The sequence below is a fragment of the Ursus arctos genome, unplaced genomic scaffold, assembly GCF_023065955.2.
Source record: "Ursus arctos isolate Adak ecotype North America unplaced genomic scaffold, UrsArc2.0 scaffold_33, whole genome shotgun sequence".
NCBI classification, from domain to species: domain Eukaryota; kingdom Metazoa; phylum Chordata; class Mammalia; order Carnivora; family Ursidae; genus Ursus; species Ursus arctos.
The window spans coordinates 367,552-390,925 of record NW_026623019.1 but is presented as its reverse complement, the minus strand read 5'-3'; the positions used below and the strand labels follow the sequence as shown (position 1 = coordinate 390,925).

The following is a 23,374-nucleotide window of genomic DNA, read 5'->3' as shown; positions in this document are numbered from 1 at the left end:
GCTACCAAACCATTCTGAATACCTATGAACGCAACTGGAGAACAAAGAAAAGAGTAGCAGAAATTCTATGAACAGAAAAGCGACCACTTTCTGCAAGGAGGAGAAAAGATGGTGGAGGAGTAGAGGACCCCTTTCTCAGCTGGTCCCCTGAGTCGAGCTGGATATCTACCAGACCATCCTGAAAATCCACGGAATCAGCCTGAGACACAGGAAGACACACCTGGATCTCTACAAATGAACATCTCCAGAGCTGAATGTTGAGGTACAAAGCGGGGAGCTGTCAATCTGCGCACAGATATAGGAAGACAAACGGAAGGGGAAGGGAGCCGACGCGCTCAGGTGCAAAGCAGTAGCCACCTGCACTGGGGAGCAAGCTAGACTCGCTCACCGGCACCTGCGAGAGAGCAGACTGAGACTGTGAGCTTGGGAGCGTGCGCGCATCCAAACTGAAAACCGGAGATCCGGAGTGCTCACTGGAACCGGACTGATACCGGGAGCTAGGGAGCAGGCGCACCACCAGACTGACGCCCGGAGCTCCGGAGCGCACACTCAAACTAAACTGAAACCGAGAGCTCGGAAGCATACGCACAACTAGACTGAAAACCGGCGCTCCGGTGTGCGCACAAACCACACTGAAACAGGGAACTCAGGAGCACGCACAGGAACCGGGGGCGGCTAGCGGTGTTGGAAGCACAAAGGACAGAGGCGTGCCGGCCCTGGAGGTGAGGGCTGGGAGAGCGGCTGTGGGACACACAACCCAGGACGCTGCAGGGTTTTTGGCAGCACCGACAGAAACAGAGTTGGAGTGGGCAGGAGAGCTCGGTGGAGAGTGGACTGCGATCTCTCTGTTCTGAGACAGAGGCTGGGATTCGACCACTGCTGCTCTCTCAGAAGAGTCACAGAAAACCACCAGGAAAAGCCGCCAGAGAACAAATGCCCGGAAATACCAGCTCACATTGTGCCCATCCCCATCCCCCCTCGCAGGGGACAGGGCGACTCTACCCAAACAGGGTTGCCTGAGTATCAGAGCAGCACGGCCCTCCCCCAGAAGGCAGGCTGAAAAATCAAGAAGCCCACATCCCTAAGGTCCCTATAAAACAAGTGCACACTGCCTGGGTCCTGGTCAATAATTTGGGCTCTGGGCATCCCCGCAACCTCTCATCAGAATGACGAGGAGGAGAAATCCCCCCCAGCAAAGAAAAGACAATGAGTCTGTGGCCTCTGCCACAGAACTGATGGATATGGATATAACCAAATTATCAGAAATGGAGTTCAGAGTAACAATGGTCAAAGTGATGTGTAGACTTGAAAAAAATATTAACGAAAATATTAACGAGAGAATATAGAATCTCTAAGGGTGGAAATGAGAGCGAATCTGGCAGAAATTAAAAAATGCTATGAATCAAATGCAGTCTAAACTAGACGCTCTGACAGCCAGGGTAAATGAGGCAGAGGAACAAATTAGTGAATTGGAGAATGGGATGGTAGAAGAGAAAGTTAAAACAGAAACTTGGCTCAAAAAAATCCAAAAATGTAGATTACGGGGCGCCTGGGTGGCTCAGTCATTAAGCGTCTGCCTTCAGCTCAGGGCGTGATCCTGGGGTTCTGGGATTGAGCCTCACATCAGGCTCCTCCGCTGGGAGCCTGCTTCTTCCTCTCCCACTCCCCCTGCTGTGTTCCCTCTCTCACTGGCTGTCTCTCTCTTTGTTGAATGAATAAATAAAATCTTAAAAAAAAAAAAAAAGAATGTAGATTATGGGAGATTACGGACTCAATGAAATATTCCAATGTCAGAATCATCGGCATCCCCGAGGGGGTGGAGAAAGACAGAGATCTAGAAGAGATACTTGAACAAACTGTAGCTGAGAACTTCCCTAATCTGGCAAAGGAAACAAGCATTTGTGTCCAAGAGGCAGAGAGGACCCCGCCCAAGGTCAGTGAGAAGAGACCTACACCACGTCACGTCACAGTGCATTTTGCAAATATTAGATCCAAGGATACAGTACTGAAAGCGGCCAGGGGAAAGAAAATCCTTAGGTACAGAGGGAAAAATATCAGAATAACATCAGACCTGTCTACAGAGAACTGGCAGGCTAGGAAGGGTTGGCAGGATATTTTCAAAGCTCTATCTGAGAAGAACATGCAGCAAAGGACCCTTTATCCAGCAAGGCTGTCATTCAGAATTGATGGAGAGATAAGGACTTTCCAGGATCGGCAGAAACCGATGGAATTCGTAACCACCAAACCAGCCCTACATAAGATATTAAGGGGGGTTCTATAAAAGTAAAAAGGCCCCAAGAGTGATACAGAACAGAAATTTACAATCTATAGAAACAAAGACTTCACAGGCAACATGACAACATTAAAATCATATTTCTCAATAATCACTCTCAATGTGAATGGCCTAAATGTTCCCATAAATGCCACAGGGTTGCAGATTGGATAAAAAGACAAGACCCATCCATTTGCTGTCTACAAGACTCATTTTGAACCTAAAGATATATCCAGACTGAAAGTGAAGGGATGGAAAACCATTTTTCATGCCAATGGACCTCAAAAGAAAGCTGGGGTAGCAATTCTCATATCAGACAGATTAGATTTTAAAATAAGACTGTTGGGGCGCCTGGGTGGCACAGCGGTTAAAGCGTCTGCCTTCGGCTCAGGGCGTGGTCCCGGCGTTACAGGATCGAGCCCCACATCAGGCTCCTCCGCTATGAGCCTGCTTCTTCCTCTCCCACTCCCCCTGCTTGTGTTCCCTCTCTTATTGGCTGTCTCTATCTCTGCCGAATAAATAAACTCCTAAAAAAAATAGTTTAAAAAATAAAATAAAATAAAATAAAATAAAATAAAATAAAATAAAATAAGACTGTTGTTAAAGATACAGAAGGACACTATATTATCCTTAAGGATGTATCCAACAAGTGGGTATGACAATTATAAATATGCCCCCAAAAGGGGAGCAGCTAGATACACAAACCAACTCTTAACCAGAATAAAGAGACATATAGATAATAATACGTTAATAGTAGGGGACCTCAACACTCCACTCTCAGCAATAGATAGATCACCTAAGCAGAAAATCAACAAAGAGGGGCGCCTGGGTGGCTCAGTCATTAAGCATCTGCTTTCAGCTCAGGGCGTGATCCCCACGTTCTGGGATCGAGCCTCACATCAGGCTCCTCTGCTGGAAGCCTGCTTCTTCCTCTCCCGCTCCCCCTGCTTGTGTTCCCTCTCTCGCTGGCTGTCTGTCAAATAAATAAAATCTTTACAAAAAGAAAACCAACAAAGAAAAAAGAGCTGTGAATGACATACTGGACCAGATGGACCTCATAGATATACAGAACATACATAGATATACATAGATATACATAGATATACATAGATATACAGAACACTACGCCCCGGAACAACAGAATACTCATTCTTTCCGAATGCGCATGGAACTTTCTCCAGAATAGACCATATACTGGGTCACAAAACAGGTCTCAACCGATACCAAAAGACTGAGATTATTCCCTGCATCTTCCCAGACCACAATACTTTGAAACTGGGACTCAATCACAAGGAAAAATTTGGAAGAACCTCAAACACTTGGAAACTAAGAACCATCCCGCTCAAGAATGATTGGGTAGGGGGCGCCTGGGTGGCGCAGTCGTTAACTGTCTGCCTTCGGCTCAGGGCGTGATCCCAGCGTTCTGGGATCGAGCCCCACATCAGGCTCCTCCGTTGGGAGCCTGCTTCTTCCTCTCCCACTCCCCCTGCTTGTGTTCCCTCTCTCGCTGGCTGTCTCTGTCAAATAAATAAAATCTTTAAAAAAAAAAAAAGAATAATTGGGTAAACCAGGAAATTAAAAATCAGTTTAAACAATTTTTGGAGACCAATGAAAATGAAAACACATCAGTCCAAAACTTATGGGACACTGCAAAGGCAGTCCTAAGGGGAAAATACATAGCCATCCAAGCCTCACTCAAAAGAATAGAAAAATCTAAAATGCAGTTTTTATATTCTCACCTCAAGAAGCTGGAGTTGGAACAGAAGAACAGGCCTAATCCATCCACGAGAAGGCAGGTGATCAAGATTAGAGCAGAGATCAATGAATTAGAAACCAGGAGCACAGTAGAGCAGATCAACAGAACCAGAAGCTGGTTCTTTGAAAGAATAAATAAGATCGATAAGCCACTGGGAAGACTTATTCAAAAGAATAGAGAAAGGACCCCAATTAATAAAATTATGAATGAAAGGGGAGAGATCACGACCAACACCAATGAAATAGGAAGGATCATTAGAAACCGTTATCAACACCTATATGCCAATAAATTAAACAACCTGGAAGAAATGGATGCCTTCCTGGAAACCTATAAACTACCAAGACTGAAACAGGAAGAAGTTGATTATTTAAACAGACTGATTAATTATGAAGAGATTGAACCAGTGATCAGAAACCTCCCCAAAAACAAGAGTCCAGGGCCTGACGGACTTCCCGGGGAATTCTACCAAACATTCAAAGAAGAAATAATACCTATTCTCCTGAAGCTGTTTCAAAAAATAGAAACAGAAGGAAAACTACCAAACTCATTCTATGTGGCCAGTATTACCTTGATCCCCAAACCAGGCAAAGACCCATCAAAAGGAATTACAGACCGATTTCCCTGATAAATATGGACGCCAAAATTCTCAGCAAGATCCTAGCTAATAGGATCCAACTGTACATTAAAAGGATTACCCATCAAGACCAAGTGGGATTCATCCCTGGGATGCAAGGGTGGTTCAACGTTCACAAATCGATCAGTGTGATAGATCATATCAACAAGAAAAGAGTCAAGAACCAGATGATCCTCTCAATTGATGCAGAAAAAGCATTTGACAAAATACAGCATCCTTTCCTGATTAAAACCCTTCAGAGTGTAGGGATAGAGGGTACATTCCCAAATTTCATAAAAACCATCTATGAAAAGCCTACAGCGAATATCATTCTCAATGGGAAAAAGCTGGAAGCCCTTCCCTTAAGATCAGGAACACGACGAGGATGCCCACTCTCGCCATTATTATTCAACATAGTACTAGAAGTCCTGGCAACAGCAATCAGACGACAAAAAGGGATAAATGGTATCCAAATCGGCAAAAAAGAAGTCAAACTGTCTCTCTTCGCAGATGACATGATACGCTATATGGAAAACCCAAAAGACTCCACCCCCAAACTATTAGAAGTTATAGAGCAATTCAGTAATGTGGCGGGATACAAAATCAGTGCTCAGAAATCAGTTGCATTTCTATACACGAATAATGAGACTGAAGAAAAAGAAATTAGGGAATCCAACCCATTTACAACAGCACCAAAAACCACACGTTACCTTGGAATTAACTTAACCAGAGATGTAAAAGCTCTATATTCTAGAAACTACAAATCACTCTTGAAAGACACTGAAGAAGACACAAAAAGATGGAAAAATATTCCATGCTCATGGATTGGAAGAATAAACATAGCTAAAATGTCTCTGCTACCCAGAGGAATCGACAATTTCAATGCCATCCCAATCAAAATATCAATGACATTCAAAGAACTGGAACAAACAGCCCTTAAATTTGTGTGGAACCAGAAAAGGCCCTGAATCGCCAAGGAATTGTTGAAAAGGAAAAACAAAGTTGGGGGCATCATGTTGCCTGATTTCAAGCTATACTACAAAGCTGTGATCACAAAGACAGCATGGTACTGGCACAAAAACAGACACATAGACCAATGGAACAAAATAGAGAACCCAGAAATGGACCCTCAGCTCTTTGGGCAACTAATCTTTGACAAAGCAGGAAAAAACATCCAGTGGAAAAAAGACAGTCTCTTCAATAAATGGTGCTGGGAAAATTGGACAGCTACATGCAAAAGAATGAAACTTTACCACTCTCTCACACCATACACAAAGATAAACTCCAAATGGATGAAAGACCTCGATGTGAGACAGGAATCCATCAAAAATCCTAGAGGAGAACATAAGCTGCCACCTCTTTGACATTGGCAACTTTTTTCATGACACATCTCCAAAGGCAAGAGAAACAAAAGAAAAAATGAACTTGTGGGACTTCATCAAGAAAAAAAGCTTCTGCACAGCCAAGGAAACAGTCAAAAAAACTAAGAGGCAGCCCACGGAATGGGAGAAGATATTTGCAAATGAAACTACAGATAAAATTATGACTGGTATCCAGGGGGCGCCTGGGTGGCACAGCGGTTAAAGCGTCTGCCTTCGGCTCAGGGCGTGATCCCGGCATTATGGGATCGAGTCCCACATCAGGCTCCTCCGCTATGAGCCTGCTTCTTCCTCTCCCACTCCCCCTGCTTGTGTTCCCTCTCTCGCTGGCTGTCTCTATCTCTGTCAAATAAATAAATAAAATCTTTAAAAAAAAAAAATCTGGTATCCAAGATCTACAAAGAACTTCTCAAACTCAATACACAAGAAACAAATAATCAAATCAAAAAATGGGCAGAAGATATGAATAGACATTTTTCCAATGAAGACATACAAATGGCTAACAGACACATGAAAAAATGTTCAAAATCATTAGCCATCAGGGAAATTCAAATCAAAACCACACTGAGATACCACCTGACACCAGTTAGAATGGCAAAAATTGACAAGGCAGGAAACAACAAATGTTGGAGAGGATGTAGAGAAAGGGGATCCCTCCTACATTGTTGGTGGGAATGCAAGTTGGTACAGCCACTCTGGAAAACAGTGTGGAGGTCCCTTAAAAAGTTAAAAATTGAGCTACCCTATGATCCAGCCATTGCACTACTGGGTGTTTACCCCAAAGAGACAGACGTAGTGAAGAGAAGGGCCATATGAACCCCAACGTTCATAGCAGCATTGTCCACAATAGCTAAATCGTGGAAGGAGCCGAGATGCCCTTCAACAGATGACTGGATTAAGAAGCTGTGGTCCATATATACAATGGAATATTACTCAGCCATAAAAAAGAACAACTTCTCAACATTTGCAGCAACATGGACGGGACTAGAGGAGAAGTGAAATAAGTCAAGCAGAGAAATACAATTATCATATGGTTTCACTCATTTATGGAACATAAGAAATAGGAAGATCGGTAGGAGAAGGAAGGGAAGAATGAAGGGGGGGTAAAGAAAAGAGGGAATGAACCATGAGAGACTGTGGACCTGGAAAACAAACTGAGGGCTTCAGAGGGGAGAGGGCTGGGGGACTGGGATAGGCCAGTGATGGGTATAAAGGAGGGCACGTATTTCATGGTGCACTGGGTGTTATACGCAAATAATGAATCATGGAACATTGCATCAAAAACTGGGGATGTACTGTATGGTGACTAATGTAACAAAATAAAAATTATTAAATAAAAAAAAGGAAACAAAACAAAACAAAGCAAAAAAAAAAAAAAACAAAAACAAAAACAAAAAACAAAAAACCCAGGTATGGCCAAAAATTCAGTAGATAAAATCAAAATGGAACAGTAAAACATATTTAAATAACCTAAAAGAAATCAGGAAATGGAGGAACAAACAAACAAACCAAAGACAAGGAAAATGAAGAAAATAGAAGGGCAGGTGCATTAACAAACAGCTACATAAGCATCTATGTGACAGGGGACACGGGAGATTAAGTGTTCAGTCCTCCTCTGGTATCTAGTACTAATACCTTTTCAACGTCTGAGAGAAGAAATTACTTTCCAAAGAATGTAGACCTATAAAAAGCAGCAGTTGCTTCGTTATAGCATACAGGCCAAATTGACGTATTTTAATCTCCATCAAATAAGGGAGCAAGAATAAGCTCTTAATCATGTGATGAGGAAGGGAGCCAAAAAAAAAAATCTTAAAAACACAAGAGCCCAAGTTTAAACACACACACACAGACACACACACACACTACAGACACTGGACACTCAGAGAGCGGGACAGAATAGAGTCGGACCTGTTACATTAATTAAACACAGAACTTTATTTAAAAGTGGAGTGAGTCACAATACCTTCACTCCCATTCGCATCTCCACAAAGGACACGCTATTATAGCACACACAGTTTTCCATTATAGAAAGACATTGTATATGTGTTGGCTCTTACAGTCCTAAGAGTGATTGTAATTTATCTATTTTCCCCCAAGCATAGTCCAAACTTCACTAAATGTTAAACAGATGTTATGGATTTCTTTCACAAAATGTTGGCAGTGACACATTTCAATTTGAACTAGAATAGTCAGAAAAGTAAAATAATTCCAAATGTCTTTTTCTTAAGGATAAAGCAAAACATAAAGAGAAATGTAGAATAAACATTTTATTAGGTCTTAAATCAGAGGAATACCAGAAGTTAATTACTCACTACAATATTACCAGTCACGCTCGTATGTTGCTGCTGGGAATGCAACTCAGTGTGATCACTCTGGTCAACACTGTGCTAGTTTAGTATAAATTCAAACATATTGTAAGCATATAACCCAGCAATCCCACTTCTGGTTATTTAGAGAAAAAACTTACATCACACAAAAACCTCTACTGAATGTTCACGGCAGCTCTATTCATAATCATCGAAAACTGGAAATAACTCAAATGTCCTCCATGGGGTGAATGGATAAACACACTAGTATCAATACATGAAATACTACTCGGAAATGAAAAGATGGATGAATCTCAATTCATTTACTTTATGTTAAGTAAAGAAGCCAGTCTCTATGTAATTTCATTTATTTGACATTTTGTAAGAGGCAAAACCCTAGTGATGATCACAGCAGGTTTTGCCGGGGGTAGGGAGTGGGTTGTGACTATAAAGGGAGAATATGCAGGTTTTGTGCTGATGGAGCTGTTCAGTATCCTCATTGTGGTGGTAAGCACACAGAAACCATCCAACCTGAATAACACAGAAGGAAAAGACTGGAAAAAAAAAAAAAAAAAAGAAAAAAAAGAACAGAGCCTCAGAGACAAGTGAGACAATGACAAAAAGTTTTATATTCATGTAATCAGAGACCAGAAGCAAAAAAGAAATATATCATGTAATAAGAAAAAAAAAAAAGCTAAAAAAATCAAATTACAATAAAATATTAAAAAATATTCAGGGGTCCCTGCATGGCTTAGTGGGTTAAGCGTCTGCCTTCAGCTCAGGTCATGATCCCAGGGTGCTGGCATTGAGACTTGTGTTGGGCTCCTTGCTCAGCAGGAAGCCTGCTTCTCTCTCTCTCTGCCGTCCCCCCCCCACCCCCACCCCCCCCACCCTCGCTCCTGCTCGCAGGCATGCTCTCTCTCAAAAAAATAAATAAAATCTTAAAAAAAAATTTCAAATAAGGATGCCTGGCTGGTTCAGTCAATAGAGTACACAGCTCTTAATGTCAGGGTCATGAGTTTAAGCCCCATGCTGGGGGTAGAGCTTACTTAATTAATAAAAAAAATTTAAAAATATTCAAATTATCCAGAAAAAGCATGAAGGAAAACAGAAGAATAAAACAACACAACAGAAATTAACTACTAACTGGGTAGACCTCAACCAAAAATATATCAATGATTACATTAAATGTAAATGAATCACAGATCTAAATGAAAAAAGTAAAAGTATAAAATTTTTTTTAAAATGTAAGAATTTTGGGGCACCTGGGTGGCTCAGTCGTTAAGCGTCTGCCTTCAGCTCAGGGCGTGATCCCAGGGTCCTGAGATCAAGCCCCGCATTGGGCTCCCTGCTCAGCGGGAAGCCTGCTTCTCCCTCTCACACTCCCCTTGCCTGTGTTCCCGCTCTCGCTGGCTGTCTCTCTGTGAAATAAATAAATAAAATCTTTACATAAATAAATAAATAAAATGTAAGAATTTTTATGACCTGAGGTTAGGCAAAAGTGACAGACATCATTCCAAAAACATATAAAAGAAAAAATAAAGATTAACTTCTTAAAATCAGAAAAATTTGCTCTTTGAAAGATACTGTTAAGAAAATGAAAAGACAGGGGCGCCTGCGTGGCTCAGTCACTAAGCGTCTGCCTTCGGCTCAGGGCGTGATCCCGGCGTTCTGGGATTGAGCCCCACATCAGGCTCCTCCACTAGGAGCCTGCTTCTTCCTCTCCCACTCCCCCTGCTTGTGTTTCCTCTCTCTCTGGCTGTCTCTCTCTGTCAAATAAATAAATAAAATCTTTAAAAAAAAAAAAAGAAAAAAAAAAAAAAGAAAATGAAAAGACAGGGTCCCCTGGGTGGCTCAGTGGGTTAAGTGTCCAACTCTTGATTTTCAGTTCAGGTCATGATCTCAGGGTCCTGGGGTTGAGCCCCATGTCAGGCTCTGCACTCACTGGGGAGTCTGCTTCAGGATTCTCTATCTTCCTCTGCCCCTCCCCCTGCTCACATGTTCTCTCTCTCTAAAATAAATCTTAAAAAAAAAAAAAAAATGAAAAGACAAGCTAGAAAATGGGAGAAAATATTTGAAAATCGCATATATGACAAAGGTCTTGTATAGAGAATATATAAAGAACTCTCAAGACAACAGTAAGAAAACAAACGACCCAATGAAGCCCTGAGTGAAGACTTGAATATGAGCTTCACTGACGAGGATAAACAGATGGCAACTAAGCACACGTAAAGATGCTCACATGACCAACAATTAGGAAAATGAGATACACCACACTCCCACTAGAATGGCTAAATTCAGGCATACACAAATACATGTGCTGGAGAGCACGCAGAGCAACCAGAACTCTCATATATTGCTGGCGAGAATGCAAAATGGCACAACCCTTCGGAAAAACATCTTGGCTATTTCTTATAAACTAAAATGTGCACTTACATATGACCCAACAATCTAACTCCCAGGTATTCAGCCAACAGAAGTCCATAAATGTTCCCTAACAGGTGACACAGTAGATGATCTCAGGCTCGCAGGCTACACGGTCTCTGTGACAATTACCTCACTCTCCCAATGTACCATGAAAGCAACTATAGACAATACACAAAGAAATGGGCATGACTGTCTTCCAACAAACTTTTTAAAAATTAGGCAGCTGGTCTGTGAACTAGTTTGCCTATTCTTGCCTAAGAGAATGGAAACTGATATTCACACCAAACCCTGTACACAATGTTTATAGCACTTCCATTCATAATAACAAAAAAAGGGAAACAACCCAATGTCCTTCAAGGGGTAAATGGATAAACTGTGGAATTCCCATACAACAGATTACTACACGGCAATGAAAAAAGCCTACTGGTACATGTAAAAACACAGATGAATCTCAAAAGTATTACCTTGAGTGAAATAAGCCAGTCTTAAAGTTTACATACCATGCGATTCCATCTGGAAAAGGCAAAAACTTACAGAGGAAGAAAAGACCAATAGTCATCACAGCAAAGGACTGGGAGTGAGTCATGTCTTAAAGGGGCAGCATGAGGGATTTTTTTTTTTACTATTATGGAATTATTCTTTATTCTGATTGTAGTGTTAAGTTATAGGAGTTTATATCTGTGTTAAGTTGATAAGACTTCTGTGTCAAAAAAGCCCTCAATTTCATCATATGTTAATTTTTTCAAGACTTTTTAATTTATTTATTTGAGAGAGCGAGTTAATGAGAGAGTGAGAGCAGAGAGGCAGAGGCAGAAGCAGGCTTCCCACTGAGCAGGGAGCCCAGCTCTTGGCTTGATCCCAGGACACTGAGATCATGGCCTGAGCAGAAGGCACTTAACCGACTGAGCCACTCAGGTGCCCCTGTTAATTTAAATATTTTTTAAAAAGAAAGAGAAGGTAAAGTATAAAAGAGAACTTTGAGAAATGACCAGTCCCGACAGTGAGATGAAAGATCAACAGATGGGCTGAATAGCAGAGGAGACACAATTTGAATAAATAATTGTCCTTTATTGGAATATATATCTTAGGAGATAATCCAGAATAATTACAAAACCCAACTGTTAAAAAAAAAAAAATAAGAGTCTTTATTTTTAAAAAGACAGGAAAAATTTAAAAGACACATAGAACTTTTACAAATGACAAGTACTGTCAATGAAATTGAAAATTCATTGGGTGGGGGTTTAAAAGATTAGTCACAACATAAAGAAATAATTACTGAACTGAAATACAGATCTAAAGAATCATCATGAAGCAGCACAAAGATATAAAGAAAGGGTAAAACAGGGGCGCCTGGGTGGCTCAGTCGGTTAAGAGTCCACCTTCAGCTTAGGTCGTAATCCCAGGGTCTGGGAATTGAGCCCCACGGCAGGCTCCCTGCTCAGTGGGGAGTCTGCTTCTGCCTCTGCCCCTCCCCCCTGCTCGGTGTCTGTGTCTCTGTCTCTCTCTCCCCCCCCTTCCCCTCCTTCTCTCTCAAATAAATGAATTTTAAAAATCTTGAAAAAGAAGAAAAAAAGAAAGGGTAAAACAGATGCAGAAGATGAACAGTGTGTCCCAAATTCTGGAATGAGAATTAGAAAACAAAACATCGGGAAAGAGCTCTGCTGCTACTTAGGATGTAAAAAACCGCAGAGAAGACCATCTGCACCTAACACCAAGCAAATTTGAATAATCTATAAAGTTATAACCTTTCTTGAGTCCATTAGAGACCCAAAGTCACAAGGCAACCAAGTAAATAAAATTTTTCTTCCTCAAAGGAAAGACATGACAAAACTGTTCACTCTGGGGTAAACTTAGGGGAGGAAAGCAGTCCCCATACAAGTAGGTAACAAGAAATCAGCTAAAATGTCAACAAATTCTTAGGGACAAATGTGGGATAGAATGTGCCTTTGTAACAGATAGGAACCCCAGGCACAAAGGGTCACCACCAGAAAAACCAGGGTCCTGTCAGTGACTCAGGCATGAGGAGGTGATCAGCCACTACTGGGGAACAAAAGGAAGCCAGAATTCTTCTCTGATGGGAACAAAAAACCCCTGAGCCACTGAAAAAAGAGGCAACAAAGCAATGGAAGAAAAAAGTCCCTTGCTTCTAAGGGAGGAGCAGAAGTTGACTTTGGTAGAGGGGCAGAACACACTCCTGTTACCAGGACAAAGACCCAGTGCTTCGGGAAGAGAGGCAGTGGCAAAAACCACCTGTTCCCTGGGAGGGGCAGGAAACCCACCGGGCCCAGGATCCTACACGACTCCCAAGCATTCATCTGCTACCCCTGGAGGAACAAGAAACTCTCTCCTGCCCAAAACCAACCCCAGATGCAGGCTGGCTTTGGCTATACTGGGGGAGGAGCAGGAACATTGGGGAGGCCAAGCCCTGAGACGCAGGTACACAGGACTGCCAAACACTGAGGGTGGACCATCAAAGTACAGAGCTCCCGTTACTCCCACCACAGGCAGGGCACCGAGTAACAGGCATCCACAGCCGCTACTGGGGGAGCGTCAAGAGCATAGACAAAGGGTCCTCTCAGAAAGGCAGAAAGCTGAGTGGATCACGGACACTGAGGAGAACCCTCCAGCTCCCAAAACCCCGTTCTAAGCATATGGAAGAACTGAACTCGAACCTGAATCCACAGCTGGAAGAATTTGAAACCTGTGATGTGAAGCCTGAAGACAAGGAAAACAATAAAAATCTCAAACACAGCTCAACTGTGGACAACGTTTAATTAACCACACCCTGACAGCATGATAAAAGAAATGTGCCTGCTTCTCGGCATAAACACTATTTGCTTGAGTCTTCCACAGATAATGTCCATCATTTGACTATTAAAAAAAAAAAAAAAAAAAAAAAAAAAAAGATGACACACAAAAATTCAGGAAAAAATACCCCAGAATCAGCAGAATCAGGTTCAAAGATGACTCAGATGTTGGCACTATAAGACAGGAACATTAAAATAACCATGATTAAAAGTCACAGAGAAGGGCACTCAGTTAAGTGTCTCAGTCAGTTATGTGTCTGCCTTTGGCTCAGGTCATGATCTCAGGGTCCTGGGATTGAGCCCCGCATCAGGCTCCTTGCTCAGCAGGGAGTCTGCTTCTCCCTCCCTCTCCCCCTGCCCCACTCATGCTCTCTCTTGCTCATGCTCTCTCTTTACTAAATAAAATCTTTTAAAAAATTAATAAAAAATAAAAATAAAAGTCACAGAGACAGAAATAAGAATGAAGGGTGCCAGGGGCTGAGTGGAAGGGAAGATGGGAAGCGACTGTTTGACACATACACAGTTTCCGTTTTACAAGATGAAAGGGTTATGAAGAGAGCTCTTGGTGTACACAGTTAAATATATTCTAAACGTATTTAATAGTACTGAACTGTACCCTCAAAAATGGTTAAGAAGGTAAGTTTTATGTTATATATATTTTACCACAATTTTAAAAGTGAGGGGAAAAAGGAGCTGGTGCAAAGATAGAGGACAGTCTTGTATCTTGAATGTAGTGGGTGTTTCAGGAAGCTCCAGAGGTGATAAAATTGCAAAGAACACACACACACACGCTTATAAAACTGGTAAAAATCCTCCTTGCTCCGGGCCTACGCACAACTACTCTGTTGAGGACCTCTTCGTTAGTTTACACCTACACATTTTTCAGATGTTGGCTCAATTTTCAGGAAATGATCCCACGTTCTCCATCAATGTCAGGTTCCTGATGTAGGCTTCAATAGCATTATATAACTCTTCTCTGCAGCACTGAGCACAGTCACAATTTTAGACTTTATTTCTACCATTATTTAACTAATGTCTTCACCAATAGGCTAGAAACTCCTTGAGTATCAAAGATTATACCTGTTCTTCGCCACAATTAAATGCCTAGCACATAGTTAATGTGTGACACATTTTCACTGAATGAAAAAATGATAGAGAATATGGACTTAATAAATAAGCTATATGTATATGAATATAAACCATAATAATGTTACACTTCCCGAGATATTTTGATATTTACTTATCAAAAAAAGAAAGGGTAAAATTAAGCAATACCTAAAAAAGAAAATTTATAATATCTTACCTAGACACAAATTCACTTAATTCTGAATATTCAGTAGGCTCCATTATTATGTTGAGGTCAGTAATAACAGAAGATAAATTCTCCTTATCCTAAAATAAAAAAAGTTTATCAGATCACAGTAAACATTTCAATAAAATATAAAAACAAAAATGTTTTAAAATATCCAAAATGAAATACCACCAAACAATAGGAAAAGGTAATCAAGAGAAGGCACTGAAAATATTGGTTATTTGTTAAAAGAATAAAATCAGATCTTTCCTCCATACCAAAAACTAAAATGAACTCCAAATGAATTACTTACTTAAATGTAAATGTAAACACCAAGACCATAAAATATTAGCAGGAAATACAGACATGTAACTGGTTACTGAGTGAAGAACTTTCTAAGCAAACAATAGTGTAAAAAAAAAAAAAAAAGCAAATATAATTACATTAAAAAAACCTCAGTATTTATATAAAAAATGACTTTACTACTAAAAGAGAAAAAATAAACTGATGAAGATATTTTTTACCAAAACATTACAAGGAGAAATGAAAACTGAAAAGAAAAAAGTAAAAGACATGAATTAAAAACTCAAATGTAAAAACTTACACGGAAAAAAATATTCAATCTCACTAGGAAAAAGACAAATATATATTAAACCAGTGAGATAAACATTTTTACCTATAAAATCACTTTGATAATGTACACTTAAAATATGCATAGTCCATGTGCCAGCAGTTTGACTTCAAGAGTCGATCCTAAAACAGCAAGAAATGAGGACAAAGACTGGCTGCTTATTACAAAACCCAGAAACAACTCCATATTCCATAATGCAGATTGTGAAATAAATGTTTTGATCTGTAATTTCAGGTTTTCTCCATTAGTCTAATAAATTTTCCCCTATTCTATAGTTGCCTATCACTTCCTTTTCACTTGTTTCTGTTCTTGTTTTTGCAAAAACCATATATTGACTCTTCATGGCCTTCCCGATTATTCTTTTCACTTGCTCTTGGAGATGATTTTTTTCAAGACTGTCCTCCATATTCACCTCCTGGTTACTTCCAATGAATGTAGTTCTCGGCACAATAATCAGCTGCTTTCTCTCAGCTCTCTTTCCTCCCATTCAATTTTCTTCAAATGTTTTCTTCTGATAGCCAGAGCAGGTTTTTATACAGTGTGTTCCTGTGTTTCCTGGATTAATTCTTTCAAAGTGAACTTATCTCCACTTTATTAATTCGTTTCATGACAGCATGTTTGCATAAGTTCTAAATGAAGATGAAAACACTCGGCACCGTATTCGTGCTCTTGTCTGGAACTATTATATGTTCAGAGGAGTAGTCTAGCAATTTTCAGTATTTCCTAAGAACAAAGTGAGTAGATACTTCCTGACATTTCCCATTTGTCTGGGCACTATCTGACTTTTCCCTGTATTTTGAGCGGGCTTATAATCTTTGCTTAGTTTTTTAGCTGCCTGAAGATACAGTGGGGATTGTTCAGAGCAGGTGCAGTTTAAGTAGGCTGGCTGTCTGTGGGCATCTACCATCATATCTAATCAAAAACATAAATTCCAAAGGCACTTAAAAACTGGGCAAAAGACCTCCATAGACATTTCTTCGAAGATGTACAAATGGGCAGAAAGCATCCGAAATAATGCCTAATATCATTAGTCATCATCTGGTCATTCCATTTGACCCAGTAATTCTATTCTTAGCTATACACCCAAGAAAAATGAAAACATATGCCTACTTATAAACTTACACATGAATGTTTATATCAACATTAATAATAGCCAAAAGGTGAAAATAGCCCAAATGTTCATTAACTATAAATAACAAAATGTGATATATCCACATAATGGAATTTTGTTACTTAATCAAAAAAGGAAAAGAATGAAGTAATGATACCTACTACATGAACAAACCCTGAAAACATCACCTTAAGTGAAAGAAGCCAGTCAAAAAGATCACATATTAGAAGATTCCCTGACTTCAAAGCCCCTAAGTCTCAGCAACACATTATTTTCAATCAACGTCCATTTAATTTAGTCTATAGTTCTCATTCTTCTCTAAAATTTAAGAATTGTGGGTACATTCAGGAAAAAGTCCTATTAACTTTGCAAAATTTATATACTGTTAATAAGCCACACAGCATCACACTCCAATGTTCTCTTTCATTTGGGTTTGAATGCCATCATAATCAGGTGCATTTTCTTTGGAGCTTATGATATGGGATTATATTATTTTTACTGATATGTAATGACACAGAACATATTTTCAGGTGTAAAACATAATGACTCAATATTTGTATATATTGCAAAATGTTCACCACAATAAACCTAGTTAACATTCATCACAATTCATACTTAATTTTTTTAAAGATTTTATTTTTAAGTAATCTCTACACCCAACATGGGGCTTGAACTTACAGCCCCAAGATCAAGAGTCACATGCTCCACTTATCACCTATGTTTTTTCCTAGGATATTTATGGTTTCCGGTCTTCCATTCAAGCATCTAACCCATTTTGGGTTAATTTTTGTGTATGTTGTAAGGCAGTGTTCTAGTTTCATTCTTTTGCATGTGGCTGTCCAGGTTTCTGAACACCATTTAGTGAATAATCCTTTCCCCACTGTATATTTTTGACTGTCATAGATTAATTTACCACATATGTGTGGGTTTATTTCCAGGTTCTCAATTCTATTCCATTAATCTTTTTATGCCAATACCATACTTTTTTGATTACTATAACCTTGTAGTACAAGTTGAAGTCAGGAAGCACGATGCCTCCAGGTTTGTTCTTTTGCCAGATTCCGTTGGCTAGTAGGGCTCTTCTGTGGTTCCACACCCATTTCAGAATTATATTTTCTATTTCTGTGAAAACTGCCATTGGAATTTTGATAAGGATTGACTTTAATCTGTAGATTCCTTTCGGTACCGTGGACATTTAAAAAATATTAATTCTTCCAATCCACGAGCACAGAATACCTTTCCATTTATTTGTGCCTTCAATTTCTCTCCTCAGTGTCTTATAGTTTTCAGTGTACAGGTCTTTGACCTCCTTGGTTATGTGTATCTCCAGGTATTTCATTCTTTTTTATGCAACTGTTTTCATAATTTCTCTTCCTTATAGTTCATTATTAGTGTAGACAAATTCAACAGATTTTTGTATACTGATTTTGTATCTTGCAATGTTACTGAACTCACTTATTAGTTCTAATAATTTCTGGGTGGATTCTTTAGGGATTTTTGTATACAATATGATGTCATCTCCAAATAGTGACAGTTTTACTTCTTCCTGTCCAATGTGAATTCCTTTTATTTCTGTTTCTTCCCTAATTGCTCTGTCTAGGACTTCCAATACTATATTGAATACAAGTGGCAAGGGCAGGCATCCCTGTCCTGTTCCTGATCTTAGAGGAAAAGCTTTCATCTCTTCAACACTGAGTATGAGGTGGGTTTCTCATATACGCCTTTATTATGTTGAGATATGCTCCCTCTATACCTAATTTGTTGGGAGTTTATATAAAAAAGCGATGTTCGATTTTGTCAAATGCCTTTTCTGCATCTATTGAGATGATCATTGGATTTTTATCCTTCATTTTGTTAATGTGGCATATCACAATGATCGTTACAATTTTAAACCGCATTTGCACTTCTGGAATTAATCCCACTTAATCAAGATGTATGATCCTCTTAATGTATTGTTGAATTCAGTTTGCTAATGGTTTGTTAAAGGGTTTTGCATCTATGTTCATTGTGGATATTGGCATGTAATTTTCTTCTCTTGTGGTCCTTGTCTGGTTTTGGTATCAGGGTAATGCAGACCTCCTAAAATGAATTTATGAGCCTTCCCTCTTCTACTTTTTTGGTAAGTATTAAAGCAAGATTGATACTAATTCTTTTTTGAATATTTAGAATTCACCAGTAAACCTTTCTGATCCTGGACTTTTGTTGGAAGGTTTTCAATTACTGATTTAATCTTCTTAGTAAGTAATCAGTCTCTTTAGATTATTTCTTCTTGGTTCAACCTTGGAAGGTTGTAGGTTTCTAGGACTTGATCCATTTCTTTAAGCTTGTCCAATTTGTTGGCATATAATTGTATTATTCTCTTATTATCCTTTCTATTTTTGTGGTATCAGCTATAACAACTCTTCTTTCACTTCTGATTTTGAGTTCCCTCTCTTTTTCTTGGTGAGTCTAGCTAAACGTTTGCCAATTTTTGCTTATCTTTCAAAGAACCTGCTCTGGGTTTCATTTGTCTTTTCTACTGCCTTTTTAGACTCTATTTCTGCTCTGAGCTTTGTTATTTCCTTCTAATTTTGGGCTCCATTTATTTTTATTTTCTAGTTCATTGAGGTGTTAGGTTGTTTGAAATTTTTCTTGTTTAAGTACAAATTTATAGCTATGAATTTCCCTCTTAGGTTGCTCTTGTTATATCCCGTAACTTTGGTATGTTGTATTTTTATTTTCCCTTGTCTCAAGGTATTTTATCACTTCTCATTTGATTTCATTTACCTGTTAATTTTTTAGTAGCATGTTGTTTAATCTCCACACATTTGTGAAGTTTCCAGTTTTGTTCTTGCAACTGTGGTCAGAAAAGAGGCTTGCTATTAATCTTCCTAAACTGTCAAGACTTGTTTTATGACAGAACATATCATCTATCCTAGAGAATGTTCCGTGTGCCCTTAAGAAGAATGTATTCTGTTGTTTGTGAATGGAATGTTCTGTAGGTATATGTTAAGTTCATCTGGTTTAACCTGTTGTTTCAAGCCCATATTTCTTTACTGATTTTCTGTCTGGATGATCTATCCACTGATGTAAGTGGAGTATTAAGGTCCGCTACTATTACTGTACAGCTATCCATTTCTCGCATTAGGTCTGTTAATATTTGCTATACATTTAGGTGCTCCTATTTTGAGTGCACTAAATTTTTTTTTAAAAGATTTGAGAGACAGAGCACAAGCAGAGGGAGTGGCAGGCAGAGGGAGAAGCAGGCTCCCTGCTGAGCAAGGACCCCGATATGGGACTTGATCCCAGGACCCTGGGATCATGACTTGAGCCGAAGGCAGACACTTAACCGACTAAGCCACCCAGGAGTCCCTGGGTGCACAAATATTTACAAATTTTATATTCTCATGTTTATTAACCCCTTTGTTGTTATATAACACCCTTCTTTGTCTCTTATGAGTCTTAAAAAGTCTATTTGTTCTGATGTTTAAGTATAGCTATCCCAGCTTTCTTTTGGTTTCCATTTACGTAGATTATCTTTTTCCATCCATCCCTTCATTTTCAGTGTATGTTTGCCCTTATAACTGAAGTTAATCTCTCATAGGCACGTATAGATGGGTCTTGGTTTTTTTTTTTTTAATCCATTCAGCCACTCTACATCTTCTGATTAGAGAATTTAGTCACTTTACACTTGATTATTAATAGATACGTGCTTATTGTCATTTTGTTATTTTCTGGCTGCTTTGTGGTTTCTATTCCTTTCTTCTCTCTCTCCCTTCGTGGCCTGACTTTCTTTAGTGGTACACTTAGATCCCTTCCTCATTATCTTTTGTGTATCTAATATAGGTTTTTGGGTTTTGGTTACTTACATGTAATTTGTATTTATAACAGTCTATTTTAAGTTGATAGCAACTTAAGTTTGAACACATAATAAAGCTCTACATTTTTACTCCCCTTCCATGTACTTTTCCATTCTTTATCATGAGTATCCTTTAACTAATTACATATTTTTACTACTTTTGTTTTTTAACTTTCACACTAGCTTTATAAGTGATTAATCCACTACTTTTGCTATATATTTACCTTAACCAGGAGATTTATACTTTCTTGTTTCCATGCAGTAAAAAGGGCCCTTTCTTTTCAGCTTAACGAAGTCCCTTTAACATTTCTTATTGATTGGGGCGCCTGGGTGGCTCAGTCATTAAGTGTCTGCCTTCGGCTCAGGGCGTGATCCCGGCGTTGTGGGATCGAGCCCCACATCAGGCTCTTCCGCTATGAGCCCGTTTCTTCCTCTCCCACTCCCCCTGCTTGTGTTCCCTCTCTCTCCGGCTGTCTCTATCTCTGTCGAATAAATAAAATCTTTAAAAACAAAACAAAACAAAACATTTCTTATTGAGGTCAGTTTAGTGGTGGTCAACTCTAGGTTTTGCTTGTCAGGAAAACTTTTACCTCTCCTTCAGTTCTGAATAACTGTCAGGGAAAGTATTCTTGGTTGGAAATTGTTCTCTTTCAGCACTCTGAATATACTGTGCTACTTTCTGGCCCGAAACATTTCTGCAGCAAAATCTGCTACAAGTCCAATGAGGGCTTCCCTTGTATTTAACAAATTGCTTTTCTCTTGTTGCTCTTAGGACGCCTTGATTTTAACTTTTGACACTTTAATTATAATGTGTCTTGGTCACTTTTGGGTTCGTCTTCTTTGGAATTCTCTGGGATTTCTGGATCTGGATTTCTGTTTCTCTCCAAGCTTAGGGAAGTTTACACCCATTATTTCTTCATATAAACTTTCTGTCCCTTTTTCTTTTTTCTGAGATTCCTATAATGCCAATGGTCAGTTGACTTGACCTTGTCCTGTAAGTCCCTTAAGTTATCTTTCTTTTCTTCATTATTATTTCTTTTCACTTCTCTGATTGGGTCTGTTCCTCTGCCCTGTATTCAAGTTCACTGATCCTTTCATCTATTTAATTTAGTCTGATACTGAGCCCCTCTACTGTATTTTTCGGTGCTTCTGTTTCAGATGGTCTTTCCCCCTATTTCTTGCTCACTTGTGTTTTTTTCACACTGTTCTCACCGTGTTTATCCATTCTTCTCCCAAGTTCAGTGAGCACCATTATGAACATTACTTTGATCTCCTTCCAGGTAAATTATTATCTCCAGTTCATCAAGGTTTCTTCTAAAGTTTTATCTTCTTCTTTGGTTTGGAATATAATTCCTCTGTTTCTTCATTTTCTTTGACTTTCTATATTGGTTCCTATGCACTACATGAAAGAGCTTCCTCTCCCAGTCTTGTATGGTTGGCCTTGCGCAGAAGATGAAACTTATCGTTCAACACTGCCCTAGCTCTTGATTTTCTCTCAAAAAAGAGATTATTCAAGGAGCCTATTTTATTTTTATTTAATTTTTTTAAAAGATTTTATTTGAGAGAGAGAGAGAGAGTGAGAGAGAACAAGCATGAGCAGGGGAGGAGCAGATGGAGAAGGAAAAGCAGACTTCCCCCACTGTGCAGGGAGCCCAATGCAGGGCTCGAACCTGGTACTCCGGGATCATGACCCGAGCTGAAGGCAGATGCTTAACCAACTGAGCCACCCAGGTGCCCCATTTTAATTTTTTTTTAAAGATTATATTTGAGGGGGGGGGGGAGAGAGAGAACAAGAGAGCATATGGGGGGAAGAGAAGAGGGAGAGGGACAAGCAGACTCTGTGCTGAGCATGGAAGCTGACACAGTGCTGGATCCCATGACCCTGAGATCATAACCTGAGCCAAAATGAAGAGTTGGATGCTCAACTGACTAAGCCACACAGGCACTCCTATTTTTAATAGCTCCCAGTAGTTGAGGATATGCCAAACCAGACATTAATTAAAAATTTCCTTACTTTGAACCCAAAAGAAGCCACTCCCAAACTATTAGAAGTTATAGAGCAATTCAGTAACGTGGCGGGATACAAAATCAATGCTCAGAAATCAGTTGCATTTCTGTACACGAATAACGAGAACGAAGAAAGAGAAATTAGGGAATCCATCCCATTTACAATAGCACCAAAAACCATACGTTACCTTGGGATTAACTTAACCAGAGACGTAAAGGACCTTTATTCTAGAAACTATAAATCACTCTTCAAAGACATTGAGGAAGACATAAAAAGATGCAAAGATATTCCATGCTCATGTATCGGAAGAATTAACATAGTTAAAATGTCCATGCTACCCAGAGCAATCTACACTTTCAATGCTATCCCGATCAAAATACCGATGACATTTTTCAAAGAACTGGAACAAATAGTCCTTAAATTTGTATGGAACCAGAAAAGACCCCGAATCTCCAAGGAACTGTTGAAAAGGAAAAACAAAGCTGGGGGCATCACAATGCCGGATTTCGAGCTGTACTACAAAGCTGTGATCACAAAGACAGCATGGTACTGGCACAAAAACAGACACATAGACCAATGGAACAGAATAGAGAGCCCAGAAATGGACCCTCAGCTCTTTGGGCAACTAATATTTGATAAAGCAGGAAAAAACATCCGGTGGGAAAAAGACAGTCTCTTCAATAAATGGTGCTGGGAAAATTGGACAGCTACATGCAAAAGAATGAAACTTGACCACTATCTCACACCATACACAAAAATAAACTCCAAATGGATGAAAGACCTTGATGTGAGACAGGAATCCATCAAAATTCTAGAGGAGAACATAGGCAGCAACCTCTACGACATCGGCCAAAGCAACCTTTTTCATGATACATCCCCAAAGGCAAGAGAAACAAAAGATAAAATGAATTTATGGGACTTCATCAAGATTAAAA

The 23,374-nt window shown here is 39.5% G+C and overlaps 1 protein-coding gene across 4 annotated transcripts in view; it reads right to left on the bottom strand.

Annotated features, from left to right (window-relative positions):
- CENPP (centromere protein P) overlaps positions 1-23,374 on the bottom strand; it is a 245,062-nt gene that overhangs the window by 195,488 nt on the left and 26,200 nt on the right. For all 4 annotated transcript variants that reach the window (XR_008956908.1, XM_057305652.1, XM_026519134.4 and 1 more), the window contains exon 4: positions 14,864-14,952. Coding sequence is in view for 3 of the 4 variants with exons in the window: in XM_057305652.1 (XP_057161635.1) it covers positions 14,864-14,952 (89 nt within the window). In the remaining variant the exon portion in view is untranslated. The remainder of the gene's footprint in view (positions 1-14,863; positions 14,953-23,374) is intronic.